The sequence below is a fragment of the Globicephala melas genome, chromosome 17 (assembly GCF_963455315.2).
Source record: "Globicephala melas chromosome 17, mGloMel1.2, whole genome shotgun sequence".
Taxonomy (NCBI): domain Eukaryota; kingdom Metazoa; phylum Chordata; class Mammalia; order Artiodactyla; family Delphinidae; genus Globicephala; species Globicephala melas.
In genome coordinates, this window is record NC_083330.1 from 51,028,217 (window position 1) to 51,054,902 (window position 26,686).

Genomic DNA, 26,686 nt, shown 5'->3' on the forward strand with positions numbered 1-26,686 from the left:
TTTTCATTCTGCTGTTGAGATCATTAATGAAATAGTAATTCCCATGGTGTTGGACATGGCATAATCTACTATTTGGCTGCTGGGATAGTTTCCTGATATTTGTCACCAATATTGGGCAGTTGTTCAATCAGATAAAGTGGATTAAATATTTTTAATGTGTACGAATGAAAACTCTCTTTTTCAAAGGAATGAGAAGGTGAGAGGTAAAACTTTGAGAACATCTGTAAAGGTGGATTTACAGAAAGTATGCTTGATGTTTATGTTGCCAAGGTTATGGTTTTATCTATAGAAGGTATTTTTAAATTTACTTTATAATTACATTATAAAACGTTAAAGAAGAATACAGAAGTTTTGTCACTGACATGCCAGTTTTTTCCTGAGTGTGTCTGAGGAAAGCAAGTTTTACTGGACAACTGAAATGTTATAAAATATGAACAGTCACTGTCCTCGCTTCAGAGAGTACTATTGGTGACAAAACATTTTTCCTGTAAATATTTCATCTTTCACCTATGAACTAAACATCTCATCTCCACCCTATGAATTTCCCATCTTTTTTACCTACTAGTAGTAAGAACTTGAGCAAATAATTTCATTTCAGGGCCTCATTAGGAAATGCATACAATGTTCATTAGTGTTTTTCAAAACATGGGTCATTACCCCATTTGTGGGTCACAACTAATATTTTTATAAAATAAAATGGAATTGACTCAATTTGAATAGAAAATATAGAGAACAAGACACAGTAAAAGGCTTGTTTGCAAACTTTGTTTTAGTTTTAAATATCTGTATGCACAGTGTGATATAAAGTGTATTCCTTAATATAAGATGTAGGCAAAAAAGTTTGACAAATACTGTTCTAAAGAATCATAAGTTCCTTCTAAGTCTAAAATGAAATTATTCTAGTTTCCAGCTCAAAAACTCTGATATTGACCTCTTTTAACCTTATGTCATATGGTTTATTGCCTGACAGACAACAGTAGCCAGCTATTGGGTTGGCCAAAAAGTGCCTTCGATTTTTAAGTAAAAATAAAAAGCACATTTTTCATTTTCACCAAGACTTTTATTGAAAAAAGTATTCACCCTTTTGTTCCACTACCTTCTGCCATTTTTCAGGCAACTTCATAATTTCATCTTCCCAATACTTTTTTATCTTTTTGAGCAAAGAACTGTTCCAGGTACCTTTTACAGTCTTCCAGGGAATTGAAATTTTTTCCTTTAAGAGAATTTTGTAAAGACCAAAATAAATGGAAATCTGAAGGTACTATGTCTGGTGAATATGGCAGATGAATGAGAACTTCCCAGCCAAGCTAAGTTTTTGCCTGGTGATCAAAAAAACATGCAGTCTTGTGTTATCCTGATGGAAGGTTATGCGTTTTCTGTTGACTAATTCCGAATGCTTTTTTCTAGTGCTGATTTCAGTTGGTCTAACTGAGAGCAGTACTTTTTGGAATTAATCATTTGGTTTTCAGGAAGGAGCTCATAATGGAGGACTCCCTTCCAATCCCACTATATACACAACATCACCTTCATTGGATGAAGACCGGCCTTTGGTGTGGTTGGTGGTGGTTCATTTCGCTTGCCTCACAATCTCTTCTGTTCCACGCTCTTGTACAGTATCCACTTTTCATCGCCTGTCACAATTTGTCTTAAAACGGAACATTTTCATTACATTTAAGTAGAGAATCACATGCAGAAATATGGTCAAGAAGCTTTTTTTCGCTTAACTTACGTGGAACCCAACCATCAAAGCGATGAACATAACTAGGCAGGTGCAAATGATTTTCAACACTTGATTTGGATATTTTGAGTATGCTGGCTATCTCCGCCGTGGTGTAACACTGATGGTTCTCAATTAATGTCTCAATTTGATCGCTATCAACTACAACGGGTCTACCTGCCCGTGGAACATCATCCAGTGAGAAATCTCCAGCATGAAACTTCGCGAACACTTTTGACATGTTCAATCACTCACAGTACCTTCTCCGTACAATGCACGAATCTTTTTTTGCATTTCAGTTGCGTTTTTACCTTTTAGATATAATATGCCAAAAATGTTGCTTTTTTCCTTCCATCTTCAATGTTAAAATGGCTACAAAAAATTCACCTATTTTGATGTCTTTTTTAAAATGCATGCTGATGTGACAGCTGTCATGTGCAATCTAACAAAATTCTTTCAATGAAGTTAAAGACAACTAAGTGCTACTAGAGCCATCTTATGGAAAAAAATGAACGAACCTTTTGGCCAACCCAATACAAGGGCATTTAGTTAAAGTGACTGAAAAATATTTACTCCCTCAATTAGTTGTACTCGTTATAGCCACTGTAAGTCATTAAAAGACAACTTCTTGGGCTTTCACACACTCTGGGTAAATGCCAGACCTAAGGCACATAGGAGTTTGCCATGTTTGAGAAATAGAAATAGGTGAGAATGGTAGGTATCTAGTGAAAAGAGACAATGGTAGGAGATGAAGTAAATCATGGTAAAGTGTTTACAGTATATTTTTACTGCCAGAGGAGCCATTTGAAAGCTGTAAGCAGAGGACTTCTGTGGCCTTTTTAAGACCAGTAGGATCGCTGTATAGAAAATAGATTTTTACACAGCAAGAATGAAACTAAGAAGGTTAAAAGACTATGATAGTCATTCAGGTGAGAGATGGTGTGGCTTCTATTAAGGTAGTAGCAGTGGAGATGAAAAAAAATAGATGGATTTGGGGAAAGTTTTGGAAGCATACAATACAGAATTTGCTGATAGACTGGATATAGGGGGCTTGGCAAAGAAGGGAATCAATGATAGTTCCTAGAATTTTAGTTGTGATGGGGAAGAGCAAGTTGGGGGGCATGGTGGCAGGAATCCAGATTTCTGTTTGGGAGATGTTAACTTTGAGATACATTTTAGGCATCTAAATGAACATGTCAAGAAAGTAGAACTGGGTTTCATGGGAGAAGTAAGGACTGCTGGATTTTATGCATTTGGGCATCATCAACATATAAACAGTATTTATAGCCACAGGACTGCTACTTCCATAAGAGTGTCATGCAGTGTCTCTTTTAGTCTTGATAACAATTCAAGGGAGATATTTTCTTTTTATATCGATATGATTAGCTTCTTTCTATATCTGATCGACTCCTATGCTCAGAGATACATAGGCTAACTGTCAAGCAGCTACTAAATGGTGGAGCCTGGATTCAGATTTGTCTGACAGAGTTCTTGTTCTTTCCATTACACCAGGTTGTTTTACTGAAGTATTAGAATATGTGAATTTCTGAGTGGAGGATTTTAAATTTTTTTGAATGAAGGTTTTTTTTTTTTTTAAAAAAGGTCTGTCTAGTCTAGAAAGAATGAACTTCATTCAGAATCTAATCCAAGTTTATAAATTCAGTAGTCTTTTTTATCCTTATGCAACTTCCCTTGGGCAGGTGCCACTGATAGTTCCTTTTTTTTCTTTTTAACTCTACTCCTTTGGCATGTGGAATATGACTCTCTGTTTTCCTTTCTCCTCATATGTTGATTTTCTTTTCTTCACTGACCCTTAAGTATACGTGTTATGCAGGAATTTTTAGCCTTCTTTCTTAACTTTACATATTCTCCCTTTACATTTTTATGTTCTCATTGCTTCAAATACTAAATATACCCTTATGACCCTCAAATTTTTTGCTTCCACTCCAGACATTTTTTCCCTAGCTCTACCCAACCAGGTCCAAAGGTTTCTGAAAGCAATTAGCCTGGAGGCTCCCCCGTGCGAATAAAGAGGAGCGAAGTGTAGGGGCTGTGATTAATTCATCTACTTATAATCATTTACATATCGGCTGCCTTTATGGAGTTTAAAAAATAGACTGGCAAGCAGACAGTGATCCACGGGGAGCGTTAACTAAGGGTTTGGATTGGCACGAAGCCATTCATGTGAACATAAGTCCTCGGCCACAGGAACATAACTTGCAAAGCAGAATTCTGCTTAGTTCCTCAAAGAGATTTAACCAGAAATTTTTGAAGTGTATCAGTTCAGCCGAACATTAAAAAGGAAATCGAAGGCGAATCCCATCATGGAAGGAGGAAAGTTGGGAACAGATAACGGGTTCGCGCAGAACTTTGCATTGCAGCAGGTCATGAAGAGAACAAGGTACCGATTAGGAAGTGGGAAGACAATGAATACACCTATGCAGAAAAAAGTGAAAAGCCGGGAGTGACACACATTAAAGATCCAGAATTTGTTAAGAATCCACGGTAAAGTAGACATCTCACCCCAAACCGGCTTCGGCGGCTCCCGCTCCAGCGGCTCCAGCTCCAGCGGCTCCGCCCCCGCGCCCTCACAGACCTTAACGCTCGGCGCACCGCCCAGCTCGTCCCGCCCCCTTTCCCGACTGCCCCTCGGCAGAGCCGCGTGCACGTGTGAGGCGGATCCCGCCCCCTCCGCGCTCTTGGCCAATGAGAAATGGTGTCGTAATTCGCCACCGCCTAGTCTCGGGTCGTGTGACCACATCTCCCCGCCCTCTCGCCCGGTTGCCTCCAGGTTCTGAGAAGATGGCGAAGGTCTCAGAGCTTTACGATGTCACCTGGGAAGGTAACTGCTGCCGGGGCGGGCGTGGAAAGACCAGAAGCCGTGGGAAGCCGTTCGGGAGTACCTGCTGCCCTCGGAGAGCTGGATTTTCCGGTCTCTCTTCGGCATTGGACCGGCAGAGCTGTGGTGGTGGCTGAGGTGGAGGTTGAGGCTGACCCCTTCCTTGGCCCGGCCACCGACTGGAGTCTGCGGTGTTTCCCACCTCTTGCGCCAGTAGGCTGACCGACCGTCCTACCTCCGCGCCAGTCCAACGGCCCAGGGTAGCTTCCATTGAAAGGCGACCGGGACCTGGGGCTAGGGTTGTCATACGTTTCCTGTGGCTGCTGGGCGGCGCGGAGGAGGCGGGATAGTTGCCTGCAGAAGCGTCTTTGCAGCCGAGAAATACACGGCCTGTACGGGTCTTTGAAGTGCTCTGTAAGGGTTACAATTCTGTGTAGTAAAGGTGTGTGGAAAACCCGTGAACATATCTGATTCTTTTACATGCCAGTTTACATTTCATTCTCTCTTAAAAACTGGGTTTCTGATTTCTCCCCTTGTTAATTATTCTGTCCCATTTTCCCTCAAAACACATTTACACACACAACTTCCTTATTATTCCCTACCAGTAAGTAATTCCTTTTCTGAAGGGGAAGTACCTCTGGTTTAATCTGAGGTGGAGTTTGTGTTTAAATTTGGAAGCAGCCAAACTTTGGACGAGTTCTGTAAGAGATTTTCCTTTCTTAAAAACTTTCGTGGGAGGCATGCATGCTTAAGAGAAGAGCCTTGAGTTTCTCTAAGGCATGGAATTTGTGTAATCGAAATTTATATTCCCAACATTTCACAGTAGACTTCAGTAGCTTATTTGTTCGGATATTTAAATAATGGCCTGATAACACGTGGACTGAAAACTATATTGATTGTTCAGTGGTGAGTAAATCTTTCCAGTATTACAAAGTTGAAAACAATAATGAGAAAAGGTAAAATTCTTTTATACTGGAAGTGAATTCAGTGATTTATTATTGCTTTTGTGGCTTCTAGCACACTGTGAACCGCAGTGTTTCTACGTGTACTGGGGAATCCATTATATTAAAAATATTAAGTTCTCAGTACTTGGAGACAGCAAATTAAGTGACACAGTCCCTACCTTCAGGGAGTTCATAGTCAAAAGGAGAAAGACAGACTTGTAACATGGTTTTAAAAGGCTTGTGTCAGGGTATATTCCTTCAGTAGATACGTGGCTGTTATTTTTAATGCTTTTAAGAAATTTTCAAATATTTCATGGTTTTTTGAAGGTGCTATTTTGAAGGTATGTTCAATATAAGTTTCTTAGATGATAGTGTTGTGTAGAATGGTAGGGAATGAGTGGGTGTGTTAACTACCAGCAGACAAGGTAATTTAAGTAACTTGGACCTTACCCTGTGGACATTCTAAAGATGAGTGACATAATTAGATTTAGATTAATCAATAATAACTACTTCACAAGTTTGTTGAGGAACAAAAGGGAAAACATATGTTAAAGTGCTTTTAAACTATTAAATACATATAAAAAGATGATCTGGCTCCTGTCTGTGTCTCCAGCTTTATCTTAAGCTACTCTTACCCTTGCTCTGTGAGCTGGCCACGCTGGCTTTTGTTGAATTCCCTAAATGTGCGATGCTCCTCTAGTCTTAAGACTGGATACAAGCTATTCCTTCTGATAGGAGTGTTCTTCCCTCCTGGTTCTACTCTTATACTCTGCTCTACTGACTATACTTTTATCATTTCTCGGCATTCCCCTCAAAGGTCACATACTCAGAGAGCCTTCCTTGACCACCCTACCCCCGCCCATTCTCCATCCCGCCACCAAAATTTAAAAGAGAAAAGACAACAAAAACAAGCAACAAAACTTACCCCTGGTCCTTTAACTGTGTGTCCTCATAGTACTGAAGTACTTACCCAGTTGTGTTAAGTTTAAAAATGTCTCTCCTCGAATGAAGAGGGACCAGGCCTATCTTGTTCTAGTGCATGACATATTGGAGGAACTTAGTGATCTGTTGACTAAATGAATTGTTAGTAGGATTAAAAGATCATCACAAAAAATACTATAAGTAATTTTCTTAGTATTGGAGTGATTTTTTTAGTATCTTAGACTTAGGCAACTCACTTAGCAAATAGAATATAGTTTGCTCATTTTAATTAATGTAATTAATAAGTAGAATTAAAATTCTATTTTAGGAGACTTTTAGGAAAAGAGTATTGTAGATTTTTCTTTCAGAGACTTTTGGTAACAAGAGGGTAATGGGAGGACCCTCGGGGTAGTTTTTTTGTTTAGATTTGGGGGGGGCGGGAGTGTCAGTTGACCTGTGTCCTTTAAGAATTCCATTGAATAGGGCTTCCCTGGTGGCGCAGTGGTTGGGAGTCCGCCTGCCGATGCAGGGGACACGGGTTCGTGCCCTGGTCCGGGAGGATCCCATGTGCCGCGGAGCGGCTGGGACCGTGGGCCGTGGCCGCTGAGCCTGCGCGTCCAGAGCCTGTGCTCCGCAACGGGAGAGGCCACAGCAGTGAGAGGCCTGCGTACTGCCAAAAAAAAAAAAAAGAATTCCATTGAATAGCATCATGAATTAAAGTACTGGAAATGGTTAGTTCAAAGAGTAGTGTGATTTCTTGTGATAGGAAAGTTTATCACATATTTATAAAAGACGTATATACTAAGTTTAACGCTCTCTTAGTTTCTCTTGGGCTCTATAAAAAAGTAGGTATATGGTTTATTTATCAGCCAGTTGAAGGTTATTGATGTTTATTATATAGAGGAATTTGGAGGTGGGAAAGAGTTGAAGGAGGGTATAGTCAAGTTTGTTGAGAATAGGGTATTTGGGCAGAATATGGATAGGATGCCTCACACTGCCTGGCCTATAATAGGCATTAAATGAATATTTGTTGAAAAAATATTTATTAAAAATGTTTGAGGGGATTTTAGTTGTGTATGCTCACTGTCTCTACTTCTCTTTTTATTCAGTCCTTTAAACAACCACAATTTGGTTTCCATGCTCCATTAGTCCAGTAAGATTTCTAGGGAGATCTAATGCTGGGTCTAATGTATCTGTTTTGTACATCTATACTACATTTGTCATTGCAGGTCATTCCCTCTATGAAAAATTCTTTCGTTGGTTTCTTAATAGCATTAAGGCTCTCTTTTTACTTTTCAGAACTTTGCTGTGTTCTCTACATCCATTTGCTCCTTAATTTTTGATGTCCCCAGTGGTTCTTTCCTTAGCCCTCTTCTTAATCTGTTATTGGTGGTGATTAATCCTGAGTTCAACAGACTTCTAACTGATGCAGACATAGGTGTTATGTGGTCTGTGACTTTCCTGAAATTATATGCAAAATTGAGTGTGTTTTTAAACATGTACATATTTCTGGGGGAAAGTTGGTTCAAAGGTCCCATCAGCTTCAAAGAGCTCTAAAAAGGTTGAATGTCTTCTGTGGGTAATCATCCACACCTAGCTTTAATTATTAGCCTATATGCTAAATGACATGTTAGTTAAACATATATTTGAGTACTTTGTGCCAGCTGCTGTTCCAGTTCTTGAGGATACAGTGCTGAAAAAGACAGGCAGGGTCCCAGGTCACATGGCACGTACCCTGAGATTTCACTTCTGCACTAAAAGTTCATATTTATGGATATGTAAATATTTAGTGAAGGTCATTTTTGCAAGGTAAGAGCTGGAGAGGTAGGTTGGTGCCTTGAATACTAGCCTAAGGAGTTTGGACTTTATTTTGTAGATAGTTGGGAGCCACTTTCCTATTTAAAAAAAAAAAAAAAAGATCAGTGACTCCTTTTGGTAAACTTAAAATTTTAAATGGACTTTTGATATAGGGCAGGGCTTTTTCTTTGATAGGGATCTCCTGATTGAAATTCCTTGTCATCTTTAATAAACCATTTTCAACTTTGCTTTCTGTAACATGGAACAAGAACATAAAGACCCTTGTATAGCAGCTTCAGTGCACAAGTCCTGTAGATTTTTATTATTTTCCTCTTATTTTTAATTGAGTCACCTTAACATAACAGCAGTTTTTGAAAGCTCTTTACCTTTGTGGAGTCTTTTTAAAGCATCCAGCTTTGTTTTGTAGAAAAAGTCTATCTTTTGCACTCAAGTTTTTTTTAGCTTTTGTAATATTTAATTACAGTATATAATTACATTAAGTTTAACTGCCATGAACTGGTTTGCATGCAACTGACTTTTTAAAATGTAACAAATAATGGAAACAACCAAGAGCCTGTTGGCTAAGAGCTTCTCAAATGCTAGGGGCATCATTAGTATTTTTTGCAGGAAGAAATTCTTTGATTATAACTGGAGGATAGTTAGAGTTTTTAATGAACCTTATTAATGTCACCCATCATATTTTTTTCATTGAAGTATAGTTAATTTACAAACACCCCTCATATTTTAATTACTTGTTTACATTCTGTACACACAGAAATCTTCTCAGTGCTTCCAATGACCAGCATAGTGGTGAGAGTCAAAAAATAGCTCTCAGTAAATGCTAATTAAAATTTTTGTAGCACTTTATATTTTATGAAGTGCTTTACATAAATTATCTGATATTAGGAGTTCTAAACTCAGATGCCAAGAAGATGAGGATAATGTGTGAAATTACGTGAAAGATGATAGTGGTGCCTATGAAGAACTGGTGAGTGCGTGCCTTATCTAAAGGTAATCAGAATCAGATTAAAAACAGATTACCCCCCACCCCAACCCCCAACATTGTACTGGCTAAGACATTTGAGGGGTTTAGGTTTTGCTTTATGTAATGTTCATTGCAGATAGGCTTGTGATCTTCTGTATTTTATAGCTGAGGTTAGAAATGTTACATAACAGGTCCAAGATGACTGTGCTAAGTAGCAGCATTGGGATTTAAACCAAAGTCCTCTGACTGTAGCTCCTATGTCTTTATGCCACTTCATGCTCTAAATCTGGAATTGGCATTATTTTCTGTAAAGGGCCAGGTAGTAAATATTTTCAGCTTTGTGTGACATATGGTCTGTCTCAACTATTCAGCTCTACCATTGTAGCACAGAAACAGTCAGACAGTACCGAAATGAATAAGGGTACCTGTGGGTTTTTTTGTTTTGGGTTTTTTTTTGGGGGTGAGGGGTCCCTGTGTGCTGGTAAAACTTTATCCATAAAACAAGTGGCTGCCAAATTTGGTCCTGGGACTTTATTGACCCCTGCTTTCAGTCTCCTGCTTTAAATGAAATATGAAGACCAAAGCCAAAGATGGAAGGATTAGGAAAAGATAAATAGCATTTGGTTTTAGAGAATGTACTGTTGGCTTGCAGAGAAGTTTCAAAGCCTTTTGGTTCAGAAACAAAAGAGAATTAAAAGTGGGTATGAGAACACGTAAGGAAACAGGGTAGAACATTAATAGCTTAAATTTTTTTGAGCACATGTTGTACCATACTCTGTTCTAAACACATAAATTATCTCACAGTGCTTACCACAACAACTATATGATACAGGTATTATTATTTTTCATCTCCACTTTTTAGATGAGAATATTAAAGTGAAAAATGTTAACTATCCAATATCACACAGATAGAAAGTGGTAGAACTGGCATTTGAACTCCAGCAGTTTGAATTTTGCATCTTCACTTTTAACCACACTACACACTAGTGCCTTTAGATAGTAGAAGAGATATCTGAAGAAAGAAGATAAAAATTTAAAGCTTATGGGAGTTTTGAAACACAGGAAAAACCTTTGGATAGTGAAAAGAATTGTGAGGCAAAATTGAAGTGTATGTAACACTTTAAATATATCTTTGAGGGAGTCATAACAGTGCATAGATAATACTTTTTACCTTGCTTTAAAAATATCTTGAAGTACATGTTATACTCAATTTGGTTTTCTTTTAAAATTTAGAACTTGGGTAAATAGGGAAATATTTGTGTGAACGGGCTCATTGTTTTTCCTAGTTGATCTTTAGAAAAAGTGCTTTTGTTACCAAGTCCAAGATCATTCTGCTCAACGAGCAACAGGCTAATAAATCAAGAGGTGAGTTGTTGGGACAAGGAATAGTGACTTTATTCAGAAAGCCAGCCAGCTGAGAAGATGGTGGACTGGTGTCCCAAAGAACCATCTTACCCCAGTTAGAATTCAGGCTCTTTTATAACTAAAAGAGGGGAGGGGGTGTGATTGATTGCTGCAAACTTCTTGGTGTCAAAATCCTTTGTTCTTGCATCTGTTCATGTAGGTCAGGTCATGATGTTCCTGAAAACCTCCAACAAGACAAACTTTATACTCTGTTTGCAACTTCTTATCTCTGTATAAGTAGAAAAGTGTTATACCTTTAAAGGTTGGAGTCTTGAGAAAGGGCTGGCCTGTATATTTCAGGCCATTAGGCAACACTCTTAACTTGTAGCAAAAGCAATAGAATACAAAGGTTAAAGTAAAAGTAAAGTAAAGTAAAATGGAGTCAGATTTGTTCTTTCCTATTATACTTTGCTCTCCTAATTTTCCTTCTTCTGGTGAGTGATCCTTCAGGTCTTTTTTTGTTGTTTTTTTTTTTTAAGGGTCTCTGGGAGTAGTCTTTGACAGAGAAACATGTTCCCCACCCCTGCTGTGGGTTACATAAACTAAGAATTAACCTGAGTTCCATTTTGCAATGGCCTGAAGGAACTGCTTTGCCTGCCTTCTCTCTCTCCCCCAATAGGTGGGTTGGGCACTTTCCCAGTCCTTGGGAAAAGGTTGGTCCCCAACCTTTTTGGTACCAGGGACTGGTTTCACGGAAGACAATTTTTCCACAGACCAGGGTGGGGTGGATGGTTTTGGGATGATTCCAGCACATTACATTTGTTGTGCACTTTATTTCTATTGTTATTACATTGTAATATGTAGTGAAATAATTATAAAACTCACCATAATGCTGACAGGAGGTGGAGCTCAGGCAGTAATGAGAATGAGGAGGAGTGGCTGTAAATACAAGATGAAGGTTTGTTCACTTGCCCGCTGCACTCAGCTCCTGCTATGCGGCCTGGTTCCTGACAGGCCACGGACCGGTACTGGTCCATGGCCTGGAGGTTGGAGACCCTTGCCTTACCAAATGAGATACTTTTATTCCTCTACCATAGTTTATGCTCTTTGTTGTAGAATTCATCTAACAAACTCCCTTTGATCCTTAGGGCTTAATTCACATATCACAGATATCTTCTTTAACCCTTTCTCCCTGCCAGGTGAAATTAATCTTTCCCTCACCTTGCTTTCTTAGTGCTCTGAACATAACCACTATCTTACCTTTTATCACATTATTTTGCTGCTGTTTACAGTTTTTCTGTTAACTTGTCAATTTCTTAGGCACACTGGATGATTCTTTTTCATCATTACGTTTATAGCATGTTATAAAAAGTATGTATTAATATATTTTTGAATGACTAATTAGAAGTCATGGGGGACATGACAGTGCGTGAAAGGGAATGTTTTAAAAGTCAGAGATTTTCCAGTAATATACTTTGATTATGAATAAGTAGGAGGAGACTGATGGAAAATTGAGTACTGTTGGTAAATGAGAAATTTGACAAAAAAGGAGATGGGACCAGTTTTTCTCTTTTAGTCTCTAGTTTATGGGAAGGAATTCTACAGTTTCTTAAAGGGCATTCTAAAGCAAGTTAAGAAATAATCTAATAGATTAAAAGATATTTCTTAAATTCAAACTGCATATTTTATTAATTCACCTGGGCTAGCATTTCTTAATTTGGGTGTCAGGGTACAGGCAAGGGGTGCAGTTTTGTGGAACAGATCTGTAAAACACTAAATAGATTTATATTCCCGAGGCTCTTCCTATTTTAAAATAGTCTGCCAGGTTGACAGAGAATGTCAACTTCAGACAGTATAACTATGGTGTAGGGGATGTGGTTTGAATGAGTTCTGAGAACCCAGGTCGTGGACCTTGTGGATATATGTTATATGCATGTTATCTTGTGGATATATGTTATATTGTGATGTAATAAGGTATAATGTATATTTGGTCTTCATCCCCAATTTCTGGCACAGAGCTCCTAAACGCTTGTAATTTCCTTAGTGGTAGGGTTGATAGGAACATCTTCTGTTATAATATTTGGTCTTAGTCCTGGGTTCCACATACAACATCTTCTAAGATTTATAGTGATACATGTCTTTTTATATACCATTGAATAACTGGTGGCTGGATAGCTTCGGGATGGGGGCTGGTCACTGGTAAGACCAAGACTTGAGTGAAGGGTTGGAACTTTCAACCCTACCCCTCAACCTGCTGGGAGGGGAGAGGATCTGGAGATTGACTTAATAACCAGTGTCTAAGGATCTAATCAGTCATGCCTACAGACTGAAACCTTCATAAAAGCCCCTAAACTTCAGGGTTTGTAGAACTTCTAGGTTGGTGGATACATCAAGGTGCTGGGATGGTGACTCACTCAGAGAAGGTACTCCTATGCCCCCGAAAACCCCCTCCCACCCCCAGCTCTTTGCTCTGTGTATCTCTTCCATTTGGTTGTTTCCTCAGTTGTATCCTTTATAAAAAACCAGTAATAGTAAGTGAAGCACTTTCCTGAGTTCTTTCAGCCACTCTAGCAAGTATCAAACTGGATGAGGGAGTTGTAGAAAGGAACCCCTGATTTTGTAACGAGTTGCTCAGAAGTATGGGTATCCCTGACTTGTGTTGGTTTCTGAAGTGGGGGCAGTCTTGTGAGACTGAGTCCTTAACCTGTGGGGTATGTGTAACCTACTTTTTTGTTTGCCTGCTCAATTCCTCTTCAACCTTTAAGATTGAGTTCAAGTTACTTCCTGTGCAGAGTGAGAGTCAAGGTGATTTCTAGGTTTCAGTAGAAGAAATTAACTATGTTAATTTGTAATGATTTTCTAAGACCGTTTTTGTAAATTCACTTAGGGTCCATTTTCATCTTATGATGATTTTTGTTTTCTTTTGTAGACTTCGAACTGTAGGGACTCAGGTAATGCATATAAAGGTAGTGAAAATCCTATATGCTTCTCTTAGATATATTCTATAGAAGCATAGCATATTGTTTATTTAACTCATGTGTTCAACAACAACTTAATTCAACTATTTAAATCTGTACAACATGTATGTCAATAGAAGGAAGAAGGTAGTACTTCAGATAAATATGTAAGATTTTCAAGAGGTAAGAGTAAGAAAGCATGTATGTAATTGGTGAACTGGACAGTTAATTCTACCTTAGCCATATAAAAAAGGGATCTTTTTTCTGGGTTAGGTACTCCCCCACCCCAGTTATTATTTCTGCTATTGTCAAAATGCTGTTCTTTGAAACTCCAGTTCCCTATTGTATTAATATGCAAAGTTGTTCTCTCAACTTTTGTTGTTTGCTAGTGCCTTTGACCTTACTTTACATTATTCATTTTTATCTTTATATATAATCAAAAAATTTCCTTTGTCCTAATTTTTTCTTCTGTTTATTTCCCTGTGTAATTGTGTATCTTTATATGGACTGTTGTAGTAATGTTGTTATTAAGAGAGTTTTGTGATGAATGTTTCTTCAGTGCTGATAGCCTAATATGATACCCTGATTATGAAAATTTTATATTCTTGAGTCAATGGGTAAACTTCAGGAGCACCTTGAATTTTTGAGATTTCAATGTATAATTTTATTTGTTTTTCTGAGAAAATAATGCTTAGCTTTTATCAAATTCTGAACATTGTAACCCAAAAAAGCTATGATCCATGGTTGCTTAAAGGGATAGAGGATATTTGTAGCAGACCCATGCCGTACACTACTTTTAAAGATAGTTGTAATATCAGTTGTAATGCATTTTCAGTCTTCTAAAGCAGGGGTCCCCAATCCCCTGTCCTCAGCCTGTTAGGAACCAGGCCACACAGCAGGAGGTGAACGGTGGGTGAGTGAGCAAAGCTTCATCTGCTGCTCCCCATCACTCATATTACCACCTGAACCATTGCTCGCACTACTGCCTGAAACATGCCCCTCCCCCGTCTGTGGAAAAGTTGTCTTCCACGAAACCACTCCCTGATGCCAAAGAGGTTGGGGAGCGCTGTTCTAAAGGATCTGTTGCTCTTGCTAAAATGATTTTCTGCTTTATGAAATTTGAGATACCATAGACTTTTACATTAGTGTGAGTGTATTTTCTTAAAAAGTTGATTTCATCTTGTCAACTGTTTGACATTAATCAAATGTATATATATATGTAATCGCAAGCATTTTTTTTTCAGAAATGCGAGATAAAATGAGAAAATGGAGAGAAGAAAACTCACGAAACAGTGAGCAAATTGTGGAAGTTGGAGAGGAATTAATTAATGAATATGCTTCTAAGCTTGGAGATGATAGTAAGTTTTTAAATTTATTGTGTTCATGCTCAGCACATGTTTCATTTACAGTTCTTAGTTTTTTTAAAAAAAAATTATTATGTTTTTCTGCTGTTCATATTAATCTCTCTATGATCTGTTAGTTTTTAAAAAACTTCTTAGGAAGTCTTAATGACAATTTTATTTTGAGAAGGACTTATAGTTGTTGGTAGTAGTGAAGCTATCAAATAGGCATTTTTGTTTTAAAGCTCACAAGGCTGTAGTCCTGGTCAGGTCAAAATGTATTTTATAATGATCTTTTGAAACAGTAAAAGTATTAAATAATTAGAGATTTTTTTTTACCTTATATTAAAATATTTTGCATTGCTGAAAACATAAGGTTGCTTTCTTTCCTTAATTCCAGATGTAATACAATAAATCAATTTTCAGTTATGAGTAATGTTCTTTAAAATATCAGAAACAGGAAGAATTTATTATCTAATTTCTGTTCTGAGATTTTTATATTAAATTCAGTTTTTTCCTCTGTGTATCTAGTTTGGATCATATATGAACAGGTGATGATTGCGGCCCTTGACTATGGTCGGGATGACTTGTCATTGGTAGGTATTTAAACTTGTTTTATTTTATATTTAATTTGCTTCATAAATTATGTGTAAGCAGTTAGTATATGGCTGTATTGAATGCTTTCTGTAGGTGGTTTTCAGTGCTACTCTTTTTTTTTTTTTTTTTTTTTTGCGGTACGCGGGCCTCTCACTGTCGTGGCCTCTCCCATCGCGGAGTACAGGCTCCGGACGCGCAGGCCCAGCGGCCATGACTCATGGGCCCAGGCGCTCCGCGGCATGTGGGATCCTCCCAGACCGTGGCACGAACCCGTGTCCCCTGCATCGGCAGGCAGACTCTCAACCACTGCGCCACCAGGGAAGCCCTCAGTGCTACTCTTGAGTAGCTGGGACTAGCTAGGTACTTTGGGACACAGTATGTTTTTTTATATCTTTTTAACAATCCTGAGAAGTAGATGTTTAGTATCCCAGTTTCACTGAAGAGGTTAAATTAGTTGGTGAAGGTTATCCACTTAATAGGTGAATTATGCCATATTATAGAGTTAAAAATAAGAAGCATATAGTTTAAAACATTTATTTTGGGGGTTGTTAAATGACTTACTTAATATATAATGTTAAGTACTGTTTTACAGTGTTTTAAATGTATATGTTAAATTAGTAGAAAATCCTGACATGTACAGAACATGACTTAAAATATTAATATTAGGTATTTAAGTGGGGCCTGACACATTACGGAAGTAATTTTTAATTTAATTTTAAAATAATTTTAATTTAATTTTAAAATTACTTCCACATTATGGAAGTAATTTTTAATTTTAATTTAATTTTAAAATAGCTATATTTTTAAACACTCATGTGCTAGGTGCTATGCTAGAAGCTTTACATCATGGTTTGTTTAATCTTTATAATTATTTCTTAATTTGATTTGTGTTGATACTATCACTATATTCATTATATAAATCAGGAAGCAGTGGTTTCTGTTCTTTTGTTCTGTATTTCTGAGCTCTTAAGTGCTCCTTCACACTGCTTCCTCATTTAAGCCCAAAAGAAATACAAAAAAAACAGAAAGTAGATATACCCAAGAACATATGCATGTCTAATTAGCTTTGTCCTTTTCAAGGTAATTATGTCATGTTGACTATACACATAACTCCAGTGGAGCTACCAGTGATAAAAAATATTCCATGAAACGGTTGTATTACATTTAGAACCTATGAGACATAGTCTTTTGAATACCAACAGAGGTGGCAGCTTATATCTTGAGGGAAATTTTGAAGTTTTTTTTTTGTATAGCAAAATGCCATTTGGTAAAGTAGGAGATTAAGTGAATAGGTAATAACTTCTTTCGTAACACAGTATTTTTCTTTTTAATGGTTCAGAAGTTCAGCACAGCTAGCTTGATTGAACAAGTACTATGAGTTTTGCATGATGTCAGAGAAATAAATGACCATCATTTTCAGTTTTGACTAACTTGAATATTTTTCTTATTATAGAACTTAGAGCCACAGACTTTGAAGCTATATTTCCAGATCATATTAAAATTTACTTTATTATTGGTTAATAGTTTCTTCATTAGTTAAAGGCATTTTTAATCAGTTATGGTTGGGGGAACTAGAGTGGACCATTTTTATCATGCTTAATATTTCTAGCACTTCCAAGACTCTTATAATCCCTTATAGGTTGCTGAGAACATAGTAGGTGCTCAATAAATATTTGATTATTTGTATAGTTGAGTTGATGGGTAAATTATGGATATCTGCCAAAAGGAGATTGGTACTCCATTGATATGGTGTCTGTATTTTATGACCCCAAATCACATGTGTACTGACAAGGTGATTGATTAGAATATGACTTCAACAGGGCAAAATTAAACAAAGTGTTAACAGTATTTGCTAGGGACTTGAGGTTACTACCAAAAAACTTAATTTTTATCAAGAGAATGTTTGTGCAATACTTAGGAAGAAAAGGCCAGGAAGCAGTTGTAGTTATTTAAGTGGTGCCTGACACATTATGGAAGCAGTTTTTAAGTGATATGGTAGTAGTATTTGAAGAGTTATTAGTGGACCTCATAATCTGCTCATTTTCTTAGTTAAGAGCTTGATCAGTTTCTGAGAACTGATTGTTGTCCTCACTGTAAGTTCAGAGTTCTTTTACCGCATTATTCATTACTGATTAATTTCACTTATGTCATTAGATCTCAGTAATGAAATTATTTAAGAAAAACATTGAAGACTATGTAAGCCGTTCCTTGTAACCCATTTAGTATATGTAGTGTAATTACTACTCTTCAAGTCTTTTTTACCAGTATTTTTTTTTAGTTTTGTCTTCAGGAGTTGAGAAGACAGTTCCCTGGCAGTCACAGAGTCAAGCGACTAACTGGCATGAGATTTGAAGCCATGGAGAGGTAACTGAATCTTGTAAATAGTGTGATCCTGTTTTAAAATGGCAAACATGGGTTCTTACATTTAGGTCCTTCTATACCCATGGCAACATCGTTAATTGTGCAAGATCTTTTGCTAGTGAGCTTCAGAATAGTGTCAGAGTGCTTCTCAGCCTAAATCCTGCCAAGTTACTCTCCTTAAATAGAATTTGACATCAGAGTGTAATCCATTTACCATCTTTGGCCTAGTGGAATTGGGATCATGCTTTGGAGTAAAATAGGCTTCCTATCCTGTTTCTAAGGATTTATTAGCTATTGACCTGGCAAATTATTTAAGATTTTCAGCCTTACTCCTCTGTAAAACAAGAATATTACCAACTTGACAGGGTTGTTTTGGGAATTAATAATGATATATGTGTAGTGCCCTCACAGGCACTCAAGGTACAGAAGCTATTATTATTATTATTTTATTTATTTATTTATTTTTTGCGGTACGCGGGCCTCTCACTGTTGTGGCCTCTCCTGTTACGGAGCACAGGCTCCGGACGTGCAGGCTCAGCGGCCATGGCTCACGGGCCCAGCTGCTCTGCGGCATGTGGGATCTTCCCAGACCAGGGCACGCACCCGTGTCCCCTGCATTGGCAGGTGGACTGTCAACCACTGTGCCATCAGGGAAGCCCTATTATTATTTTTGTAATTGAGATATAATTGATATATAACATTGTATTAGTTTCAGGTGTATAACATAATGATTTGTTAAATGTGTACTTTGTGAAATGATTACTGCAATAAGTTTAGTTAACATCCATCATCCTAGTTATAAATTTCTTTTTTCTTATGATAAGAATGTTTAAGGTTTACTCTGTTAGCAACTTTAAAATGTACAACACAGTATTGTTAACTATAGTAAACCATGCTGTATTTATATCCCCAGGACTTAATTTATCTTATAACTGGATGTTTGTACCTTTTGACCACCTTCACCCACTTCTTCCACTCCCCATTCCCTTGTCTGGCAACCACTAATCTGTTCTATGTATCTGTGAGCTCAGGTTCTCTTTGATTCCACATGTAAGTGAGATCATACAGTATTTATCTTTCTCTGTCTGACTTATTACACTTAGCATAATGCCCTTAAGGTCCATCCAGGTTGTCATAAATGGCAGAATTTCTTTCCTTTTTTATGGCTCAGTAATATTCAATTGTATATACAGTTGACCCTTGAGTAACATGGGTTTGAATTGTGTGGGTCCACTTAGTACGTGGATTTTTTTCAATAGTAAATACTACAGTGCTACACAGTCTGTAGTTGGTTGAATCTGTGGATGTAGAACCTTGGATATGGAAGGGCCGATTTTAAGTTATATATGGATTTTCCTTTTTTTAATTTAAATTTTACTTTTGGCTGTGCTGGGTGTTTGTCGTGGCATGCAGGCTCTTCATTGTGGCACATGGGCTTCTCGTTGCAGCACGCGGGCTTCTCTAGTTGTGGTGCACGGGCTCAGTAGTTGTGATGTGTGGGCTCTCTAGTTGTGCCATGCGGGCTCTAGAGCATGTGGACTCAGTAGTTGCGGCACGTGGGCTTGGTTGCCCTGTGGCATGTGGGATCTTAGTTCCCCAACTAGGAATTGAACCTTCATCCCCTGCATTGGAAGGCGGATTCTTAACCACTGGACCACTAGGGAAGTCCCCTATGTATGGATTTTCCACTGTGCCGTAGGTTTGGTGCTCCTAACCCACACGTTGTTCAAGGGTCAGCTGTACTTACACCAAACTGTTTTAGCCATTTATCTGTCGATGGACACTTAGGTTGTTTCCATGTCTTGGCTGTTATAAATAATGCTGCAATGAACATGGGGGTTCAAATATCTTTTCAAGTTAGTAATTTTATTTCCTTTGGATAAATACCCAGAAGTAGAACTGACTAGATCAAATGGTAGTTCTGTGTTTAATTTTTTGAGGAACTTTTATACTGTTTTCCATAGTGACTGTGCCAATTTACATTCCCATCGACAGTGCACAAGGGTTCCCTTTTCTCCACATCCTTCCAACGCTTGGTATGTTTTGTCTCTTTGATAATAGCCATTCTAATAAGTATGAGGTGATATCACATTGTGGTTTTAATTTTCATTTCCCTGATGATTAGTGATGTTGAGCACCTTTTCATGGACTTGTTGGCTATTTGTGTGTCTTCTTTAGAAAAATGTATATTCAGTTGCTCTGACCCCTTTTACTTGGATTGTTTGTTTTTTTGTTATTAAATTATATAATTTCTTATAATATTTTGGTTATTAGCCCCTTATCAGGTATGACTTGCAAATATTTTCTCTAATTCCATAAGTTGCCTTTTCATTCTGTTGATGTTTTTCTTTGCTGTGCAGAAGCTTTTTTAGTTTGATGTAGTCCCACCTGTTTATTTTTGCTTTGGTTGACTTTGCTTTTTGTGTTGAATCCAAAAAATCATCACCAAGATTGATGTCAAGGAGCTTACCACCTACATTTTCTTCTAGGGGTTTTATGGTTTCAGGTCTTATGTTCAGGTCTTTAATCCATTTGAGTTGTTTTTCTGTATGGTGTAAAGATAGAGGTCCAGTTTCATTCAGGCTGTCTAGTTTTCCCAACACTGTTTATTGAAGAGACTGTTTCTCCCCCATGATATATTCTTAGCTCCTTTGTCATAAATTAATTGACCATATATGTGTGGGTTTATGTCTGGGCTGTCTGTTCTGTCCCATTGATCTATGTGTCTGTTTTTATGCCAGTACCTTACTGTTTTGATTACTATAATATAGTAATATAGTATATATAGTATATAGTATATATAGTATATATAGTATATAGTATATATAGTATAGTATAGTATATTTGTAATATAGTCTGAAATCAGGGAGCCTGATCCCTCCAGCTTTGTTTTTCTTGCTCAAGATTGCTTTGGCTACTCAAGATCTTCTGTGATTCCATACAGATTTTAAGATTATTCTATTTCTGTGGGAAATGGCATTGGAATTTTAAGAATTGCACTGAATCTGTAGATTGCTTTGGGTACTATGGACATTTGACTAATCTTAATTTTTCCAGTCCTTGAGCATGATATAATCATCTCATTTATTTGTGTCTTCAGTTTCTTTCATTAGTATCTTACAGTTTGTAGTATATAGGGCTTTCAGCTCTTCGATTAAATTTATTTCTAGGTATTTTATTCTTCTTGATGCAGTTATAAATGGGATTGTTTTCTTAATTTCTCTTTCTGATAGATTCTTATTAGTGTATTGAAACACAACAGATTTTTGTATATTAATTTTATATCTGCAACTTTATTGAATTTATTAGTTGTAACAGTTTTTGATGGAGTCCTTTGCACAAGTAAGCTGTGATTGTATTCACCTGTCTCGCAATTTTGGATGCAGTGGTTTGCCCTGTAACTTTAATTGTCTGATGGATCTAAGAAGAGTTGTTGGGTCAGCTTTTTTCTTGCGAGGATGGTAGTGATGACTTCCAAGGTCTTTATGTGCCAGACCAGGAACCAGAAATCTTGAGTATCTTTTCATGCAATAATTGGCCATTTATGTATGTTCTTTGGAGAAATGTTTGTTCACATTGTCTGTTTTTAAATTGGGTTACTTTATTTATTTACATCTTTTTATTATTTAGTTGTAAGAGTTCTTTATATATAGTCTAGATACAAGTTTTTTATCATATATATGATTTGCAAAAATTTTCTTACATTATGTGAGTTGTCTTTCACTTGCTTAATGGTGTCTTTGATTACAAAGGATTTTGATTTTTTTATGAAGTTCAGTTCATTTTTTCTTTTGTTGCTTGTCATTGTGGTGTTATTTCTAGAAACCATTGCCTAATTCAAGGTCACAAAGATTACACCTCTTTTCTTCTAATAGTTTTATAGTTTCAGTTTTTGCATTTAGGTCGTTGACACTTTTGAGTTAATATAGTATGAAGAAGGTGTCCAACTTTATTCTTTCTTTTGTGGATATCCCGTTGTTCCAGCACCATTTGTTGAAAAGACTGCTTTCCCCATTTAACTGTCTTGGACAATTAAATCAATTGAATGTAAATGCAATGTTTTATTTCTGGGCTTTCAATTCTGTTCCATCGATGTATATGTTTATTATATACCACACTGTATCGATCCCAATATTGATATTGTAGCTTTGTAGTAAGTTCTAAAATTGGGAAGTGTGAGTCCTTCAACTTTGTGGGTTTCTTTTTCAAGATTATTTTGTCTGAGTCTCTTAAATTTTTATATTCATTTTAGAGTCAGCTTGTTGTTTCTTACCTTTTTAACTTGGTGTTTTAGGTGAGACAGGGTTAACTTGTACCTCAATTGTAGCAGCTTTTTTCACATAGGATCTATAGATATAGTTTTTCTTAACCCTTTTATTTCTTGGCTTTTGGCTTATGTGTTTATGTATATGTATATTTTAATATCTTTGGATCTTCTCAGTTAGCAAAGGGCATGGATAAATAAAAATAAATAAAATAGTATTATTATAGGTTAGCAGAAAATAGTTTTGAATCAGAGGACAGAATGGAAGAAATCTGCAAAGGATTGCTCCTGAATCAGTATTCTACTCTAATACCACTTTGTTTTACTTCAAGTAGTATGAGTTCCTAGCCCGTTCTTAAAATATGTGAATAGCAAAGCACATCCCAGAGTCCAAGATGAATGATTTTTCAAATTATCTTTTTAACACATTTTAATAGTTATCATTCTACCCTCTTTCCAGCCATACAAAAAATTGATATGGTAACAATAATTTATTTTTAAGTATTAACTCAGGTTTCTAAGAAACCTAGTGAACTTTAATTTCTTTAAGCTTTTATTCTTTAATTGAAACTCATATCATCATTTTACCTAGTAAGGTTTTACTGTTTTTTCCTGAAAGAGTGGCTGTTATATGTTTTTGTTACACAGGACCTTTAACCATTGATTCTCATACATGATTGTGTGAATTAGAATTATCTGTGGCATTTAAAAAATATGTAGTTGCCTAGTCCTCACTACTGAAATCAGTCTGTTAGGGGTGTAATGCAGGAGAATAGACAGGCAGATTTGAGAACGTTGCTGACTAAAGGTAAATTTTTATGGACCTTCAGTGTATTAGGCAAGACTCTCTAGAGAAACAGAACCAGTGGGATGGATGTATATTTATGTGTGTATATGTGTGTGTATACATATACATATATATATAATGGAGATTTATTATGAGGCAGTTATGGAGGCTAAGAAGTCCCAGGATCTGCTCTCTGTGACCTGGAGACCCAGGAAAGCTGGTGCTGTAATTCAGTCTGAGACCAGGTCTGAAGGCAAGAGAAAGTGAGATGAGATGTCCCAGCTCCAACAGTGTAAGGCAGTAAAAAGAGGTAAATTCTTCCTTCTGCCTTTGTTCTATTCAGGCCCTTGAGGGATTGGATGGTGTCCACCCATATTAGGGAAGGTAATCTGTTTTACTGAGTCCATGGATTCAAATGCTAATCTCATCTGAAACACCCTGAGACATACCCGGAAATAATATTTGATCTCGGCACCCTGTGGTTGACACATAAAACTAATCATCACACCCAGTTTTTACATAAATTACTTTTTTTATTATAATATAACTTAAATATGTTCAAATATAAAACCAGTATTAGTGCCTTACATGTATATTTTCATATAACTGTGAAAACAATGTATGGTTTCTAATAAAATACCAAAAAAACTAGAAAGTACTAAAATTCAAATTATCATTCTATTAATGAAGTGAATGAATAGTTTCCTCTGTCATTTCCAATATATTTCCTAGAAGTTATATAGTTGGGAAAAGATCCCCAAGTGATTCTCATGTACTGTGTCTTGTGAGAACCCGTGCTCTATGGCATTAATTTTGCCCTTGTTTATATACTGTTTATATACTTTATTTTATACTTGTTTAATGATACTATTTTCTCTTTCTCCATATAGTTGCAGGTTCTTATGAGGCTAGCATACCTACTATATAATCATGTGTTTGGTGTCCAAACTAATTTTCTTTTTTTGAGCTATTGCTAAGTCTGATTAATTTAGTGTACAGTGATGTTATTTGGACTTTTGCATGGTATGGACATATTTACAAATTAAGTCTGATTTTATTTTTCTCAGTAGTCTGCTACAGTAGTCAAATATTCTTAGGTACTGGCATGACCACAACCACAGATACAGGCTTGGTCACTAAAATTGTGGGCTGGTGTTTGATTAAAAGATGTGTCACCATGATGGTATAGAATATTCATGTGTTGAATAACATTAAGAGAAAAATAAAAAAATTATCATAGGGAACTTAAGAATAGATCACAAGAGTATATCTGCCGTCCCTAGTTTTATAAATACTGCTGTAAAAGTGTTTAAACATCGTTTTTTGCTTTCTCTAAAGATCTATATCCGGAAGTGGAGAAATTGATTGGAAGGGAGTTGGGGGTTGTGGATATGGTTAGGAGGGAATTTCAGAATCACTCGACTATGTCCTTGTATTCCAAATAAGATCACGGTGTATAGGAGTATATTGTTAGGTAAAGTTCTTTATGTGATTTCTGATGTATTCCTCCCTTTGATTGAGTATCATATAATGTTAATTTTGGCTTCTTAGTTATATCCTGCCATATTTGATTATTTTTTCATTTGATAAACTTGTTAACTATTTCCCATATGAGACTAACCCAGCAAAGTGTATTATGTGTGCATACTTAATAGGTACTTAATGAATTGAACTTCACCAGCTCAACTAAGAAAAGCTGTCATAAATATTTATTAAAGGAGAACTAATACTTAGATCATTTCCTTGTGAATATATTTGTTAAAATTAAACTTTTTTTCATGGTTTATTAGCTGTAATTCTATGTATAACTAGGACCACAAAGGTGTCTCTTTGAGCTGCTAGTTTTTACCTTTGTATTTAGGCCAAATTGAATCAGTATGTTTTTGAAGTAAGTTTTTCTATAAATACTTTATACATTTTTTTTTTTTTTTTTGCTTAGAAAATGACATTGTAGCAAACTTGCTGTCATGTGAAGATCAGAAGAGGCTTAGTAGCAATTGTAAATGCATATAAAGTCCTGCCAGTTTAATCATTTTCTGTATTTACTATTTGTCACTAAATTTTAAGGTAATGATTCTTGATATTTGTTTTTCTTTTTAAATAGATATGATGATGCTATACAGCTATATGATCGAATTTTACAAGAAGATCCAACTAACACTGTAAGTTAGCTGGTTGTGCTGAAGATCAATTCGTTTTAAGAAGTGAAATTAATTTATTTTGGAAATAATGGAAAAAAACACATGGAACCATGTTCTATTTTGTTATTTTAAATATTTCATGATGGGCCATTTAAAAAAAATAGGTTTAAAATTCTTCAGTAAAATTTGATTTACAATATCTCTTATTAGAAAGAAGCTAGTTGAAATTTAGAAAGAATGAATTTTATGTGCTTGCAAAAAAAAACAGCAGAGCTTATTGTTTTTGTAATACTTTGAAGTTTATGGAATACTACCTTCTCTGGTTTGGGTAGTTATATTTTAGTTGTCTTCATCAAAAATGAAAGACGTCACCTCAGTAATTAGTATATGGAATTGATTAATGAAGGCTTTTTTTTTTCAGTTTTGCTTTCTTCCTTATACCTGAGTAGGGATATATATATGTATATGTTTTCCTTAATATAACATCTTTAATTCTGATTTTGAACAAATATTTATCTCAGTTTATTGGGCAGAAGATTTGTTTCAAATATACTTATGTAGTTTATCTGTTTTAAAAACACCCTGGTGAAAATTTTTTTTTTAATATTGAGAACATTTTAGTTTACTATATTGGCATAATGGCTTCCCTCAGACTTACCTTTTACTAAATGAAAAGTCAGAGATGCTAGATAACGTATCAGGCGTTTCAGTGTTTCATATTATTCTATCCATACACACATATGCCTGCTAAAGTAAAGTAAATATTTTTAGAGTTTTTAAATAATAATCAGTTTGAGTTTGTTTTTTCCCTTTATAGAGACAGATTGTTATGTTAACACATAATACAACTACGTGAAGGTTTTCTCTTATTTGCCAAGTAGTTTATTAAAAATATACATTTTAAAAAGTCATATAATGTATGATTGTGGATTAAAAGATGCAGAAATACTGATTGAACATTGGTAACTTGATTCATTTTAAATTATTTATGCTAAGTTTGGAAGTTAATATTGAAGTATGCAATTTTTAGATAGCATTTATACCAGGCATTTATTGGTCATAAATCCCTGATCTCTCCTTGCCCCTTTTGTTACCTGTAGGAATATGTATTTTTTTTTGCTTGAATAATATTTTTTCCCAGCTTTATTGAGATATAATTAACATTGTGTAAGTTACACAACTTGGTGATTTGATATGTGTATATATATATTGTGGAATGGTTTAGATTATTGCTTTTAATACAGTCTCACCCCAGGGATATTTTCTCTGGAAACTTTCTAGGTGTTGTGTTTTGTAGATATTTGAGTGGTAAGGATTCATCATTTTGTGAGGATTCTCAAAATATAGAAAGTTCAGGGAAAATTTTGACAGAGTTGCAAGCCTACCTGTTATTAAAAAAACCCAGTTAATTTAGATATCCCAAATAAAAAGAGAGTTAAAATTGAGAAGTTCTGAATAATCCTTAAATCTTATTTATCCTAATAGCTTACCATCTGTCTTAATAAAACAGTCCCTTATAAAAAGCCCCATTTTTCTTTTCCTAGAGATTTTCTCATGTACTTATTTCAGCTCTAAGACTTTACCACAGTTTCAAAGGTATTCATTTTTTACACAGCGATATTTCTGTGTAATATGAAATATGACATCAGATTTCTGAAAAGTTGTTTCATGTAGTTTTCTCATACTAGTTTA

At 36.1% G+C, this 26,686-nt stretch overlaps 1 protein-coding gene across 2 annotated transcripts in view; it reads left to right on the forward strand.

Moving 5' to 3' along the window:
* The first annotated feature begins 4,434 nt into the window (after nucleotides 1–4,434).
* Nucleotides 4,435–26,686, forward strand: part of EMC2 (ER membrane protein complex subunit 2) — a 52,546-nt gene continuing 30,294 nt past the window's right edge. For both annotated transcript variants that reach the window (XM_030863097.2, XM_030863098.2), the window contains exons 1-5: nucleotides 4,435–4,559; nucleotides 14,749–14,862; nucleotides 15,376–15,440; nucleotides 17,720–17,805; nucleotides 24,958–25,015. In XM_030863097.2, the coding sequence (XP_030718957.1) occupies nucleotides 4,520–4,559; nucleotides 14,749–14,862; nucleotides 15,376–15,440; nucleotides 17,720–17,805; nucleotides 24,958–25,015 (363 nt within the window). In that variant the 5' untranslated portion in view covers nucleotides 4,435–4,519. The remainder of the gene's footprint in view (nucleotides 4,560–14,748; nucleotides 14,863–15,375; nucleotides 15,441–17,719; nucleotides 17,806–24,957; nucleotides 25,016–26,686) is intronic.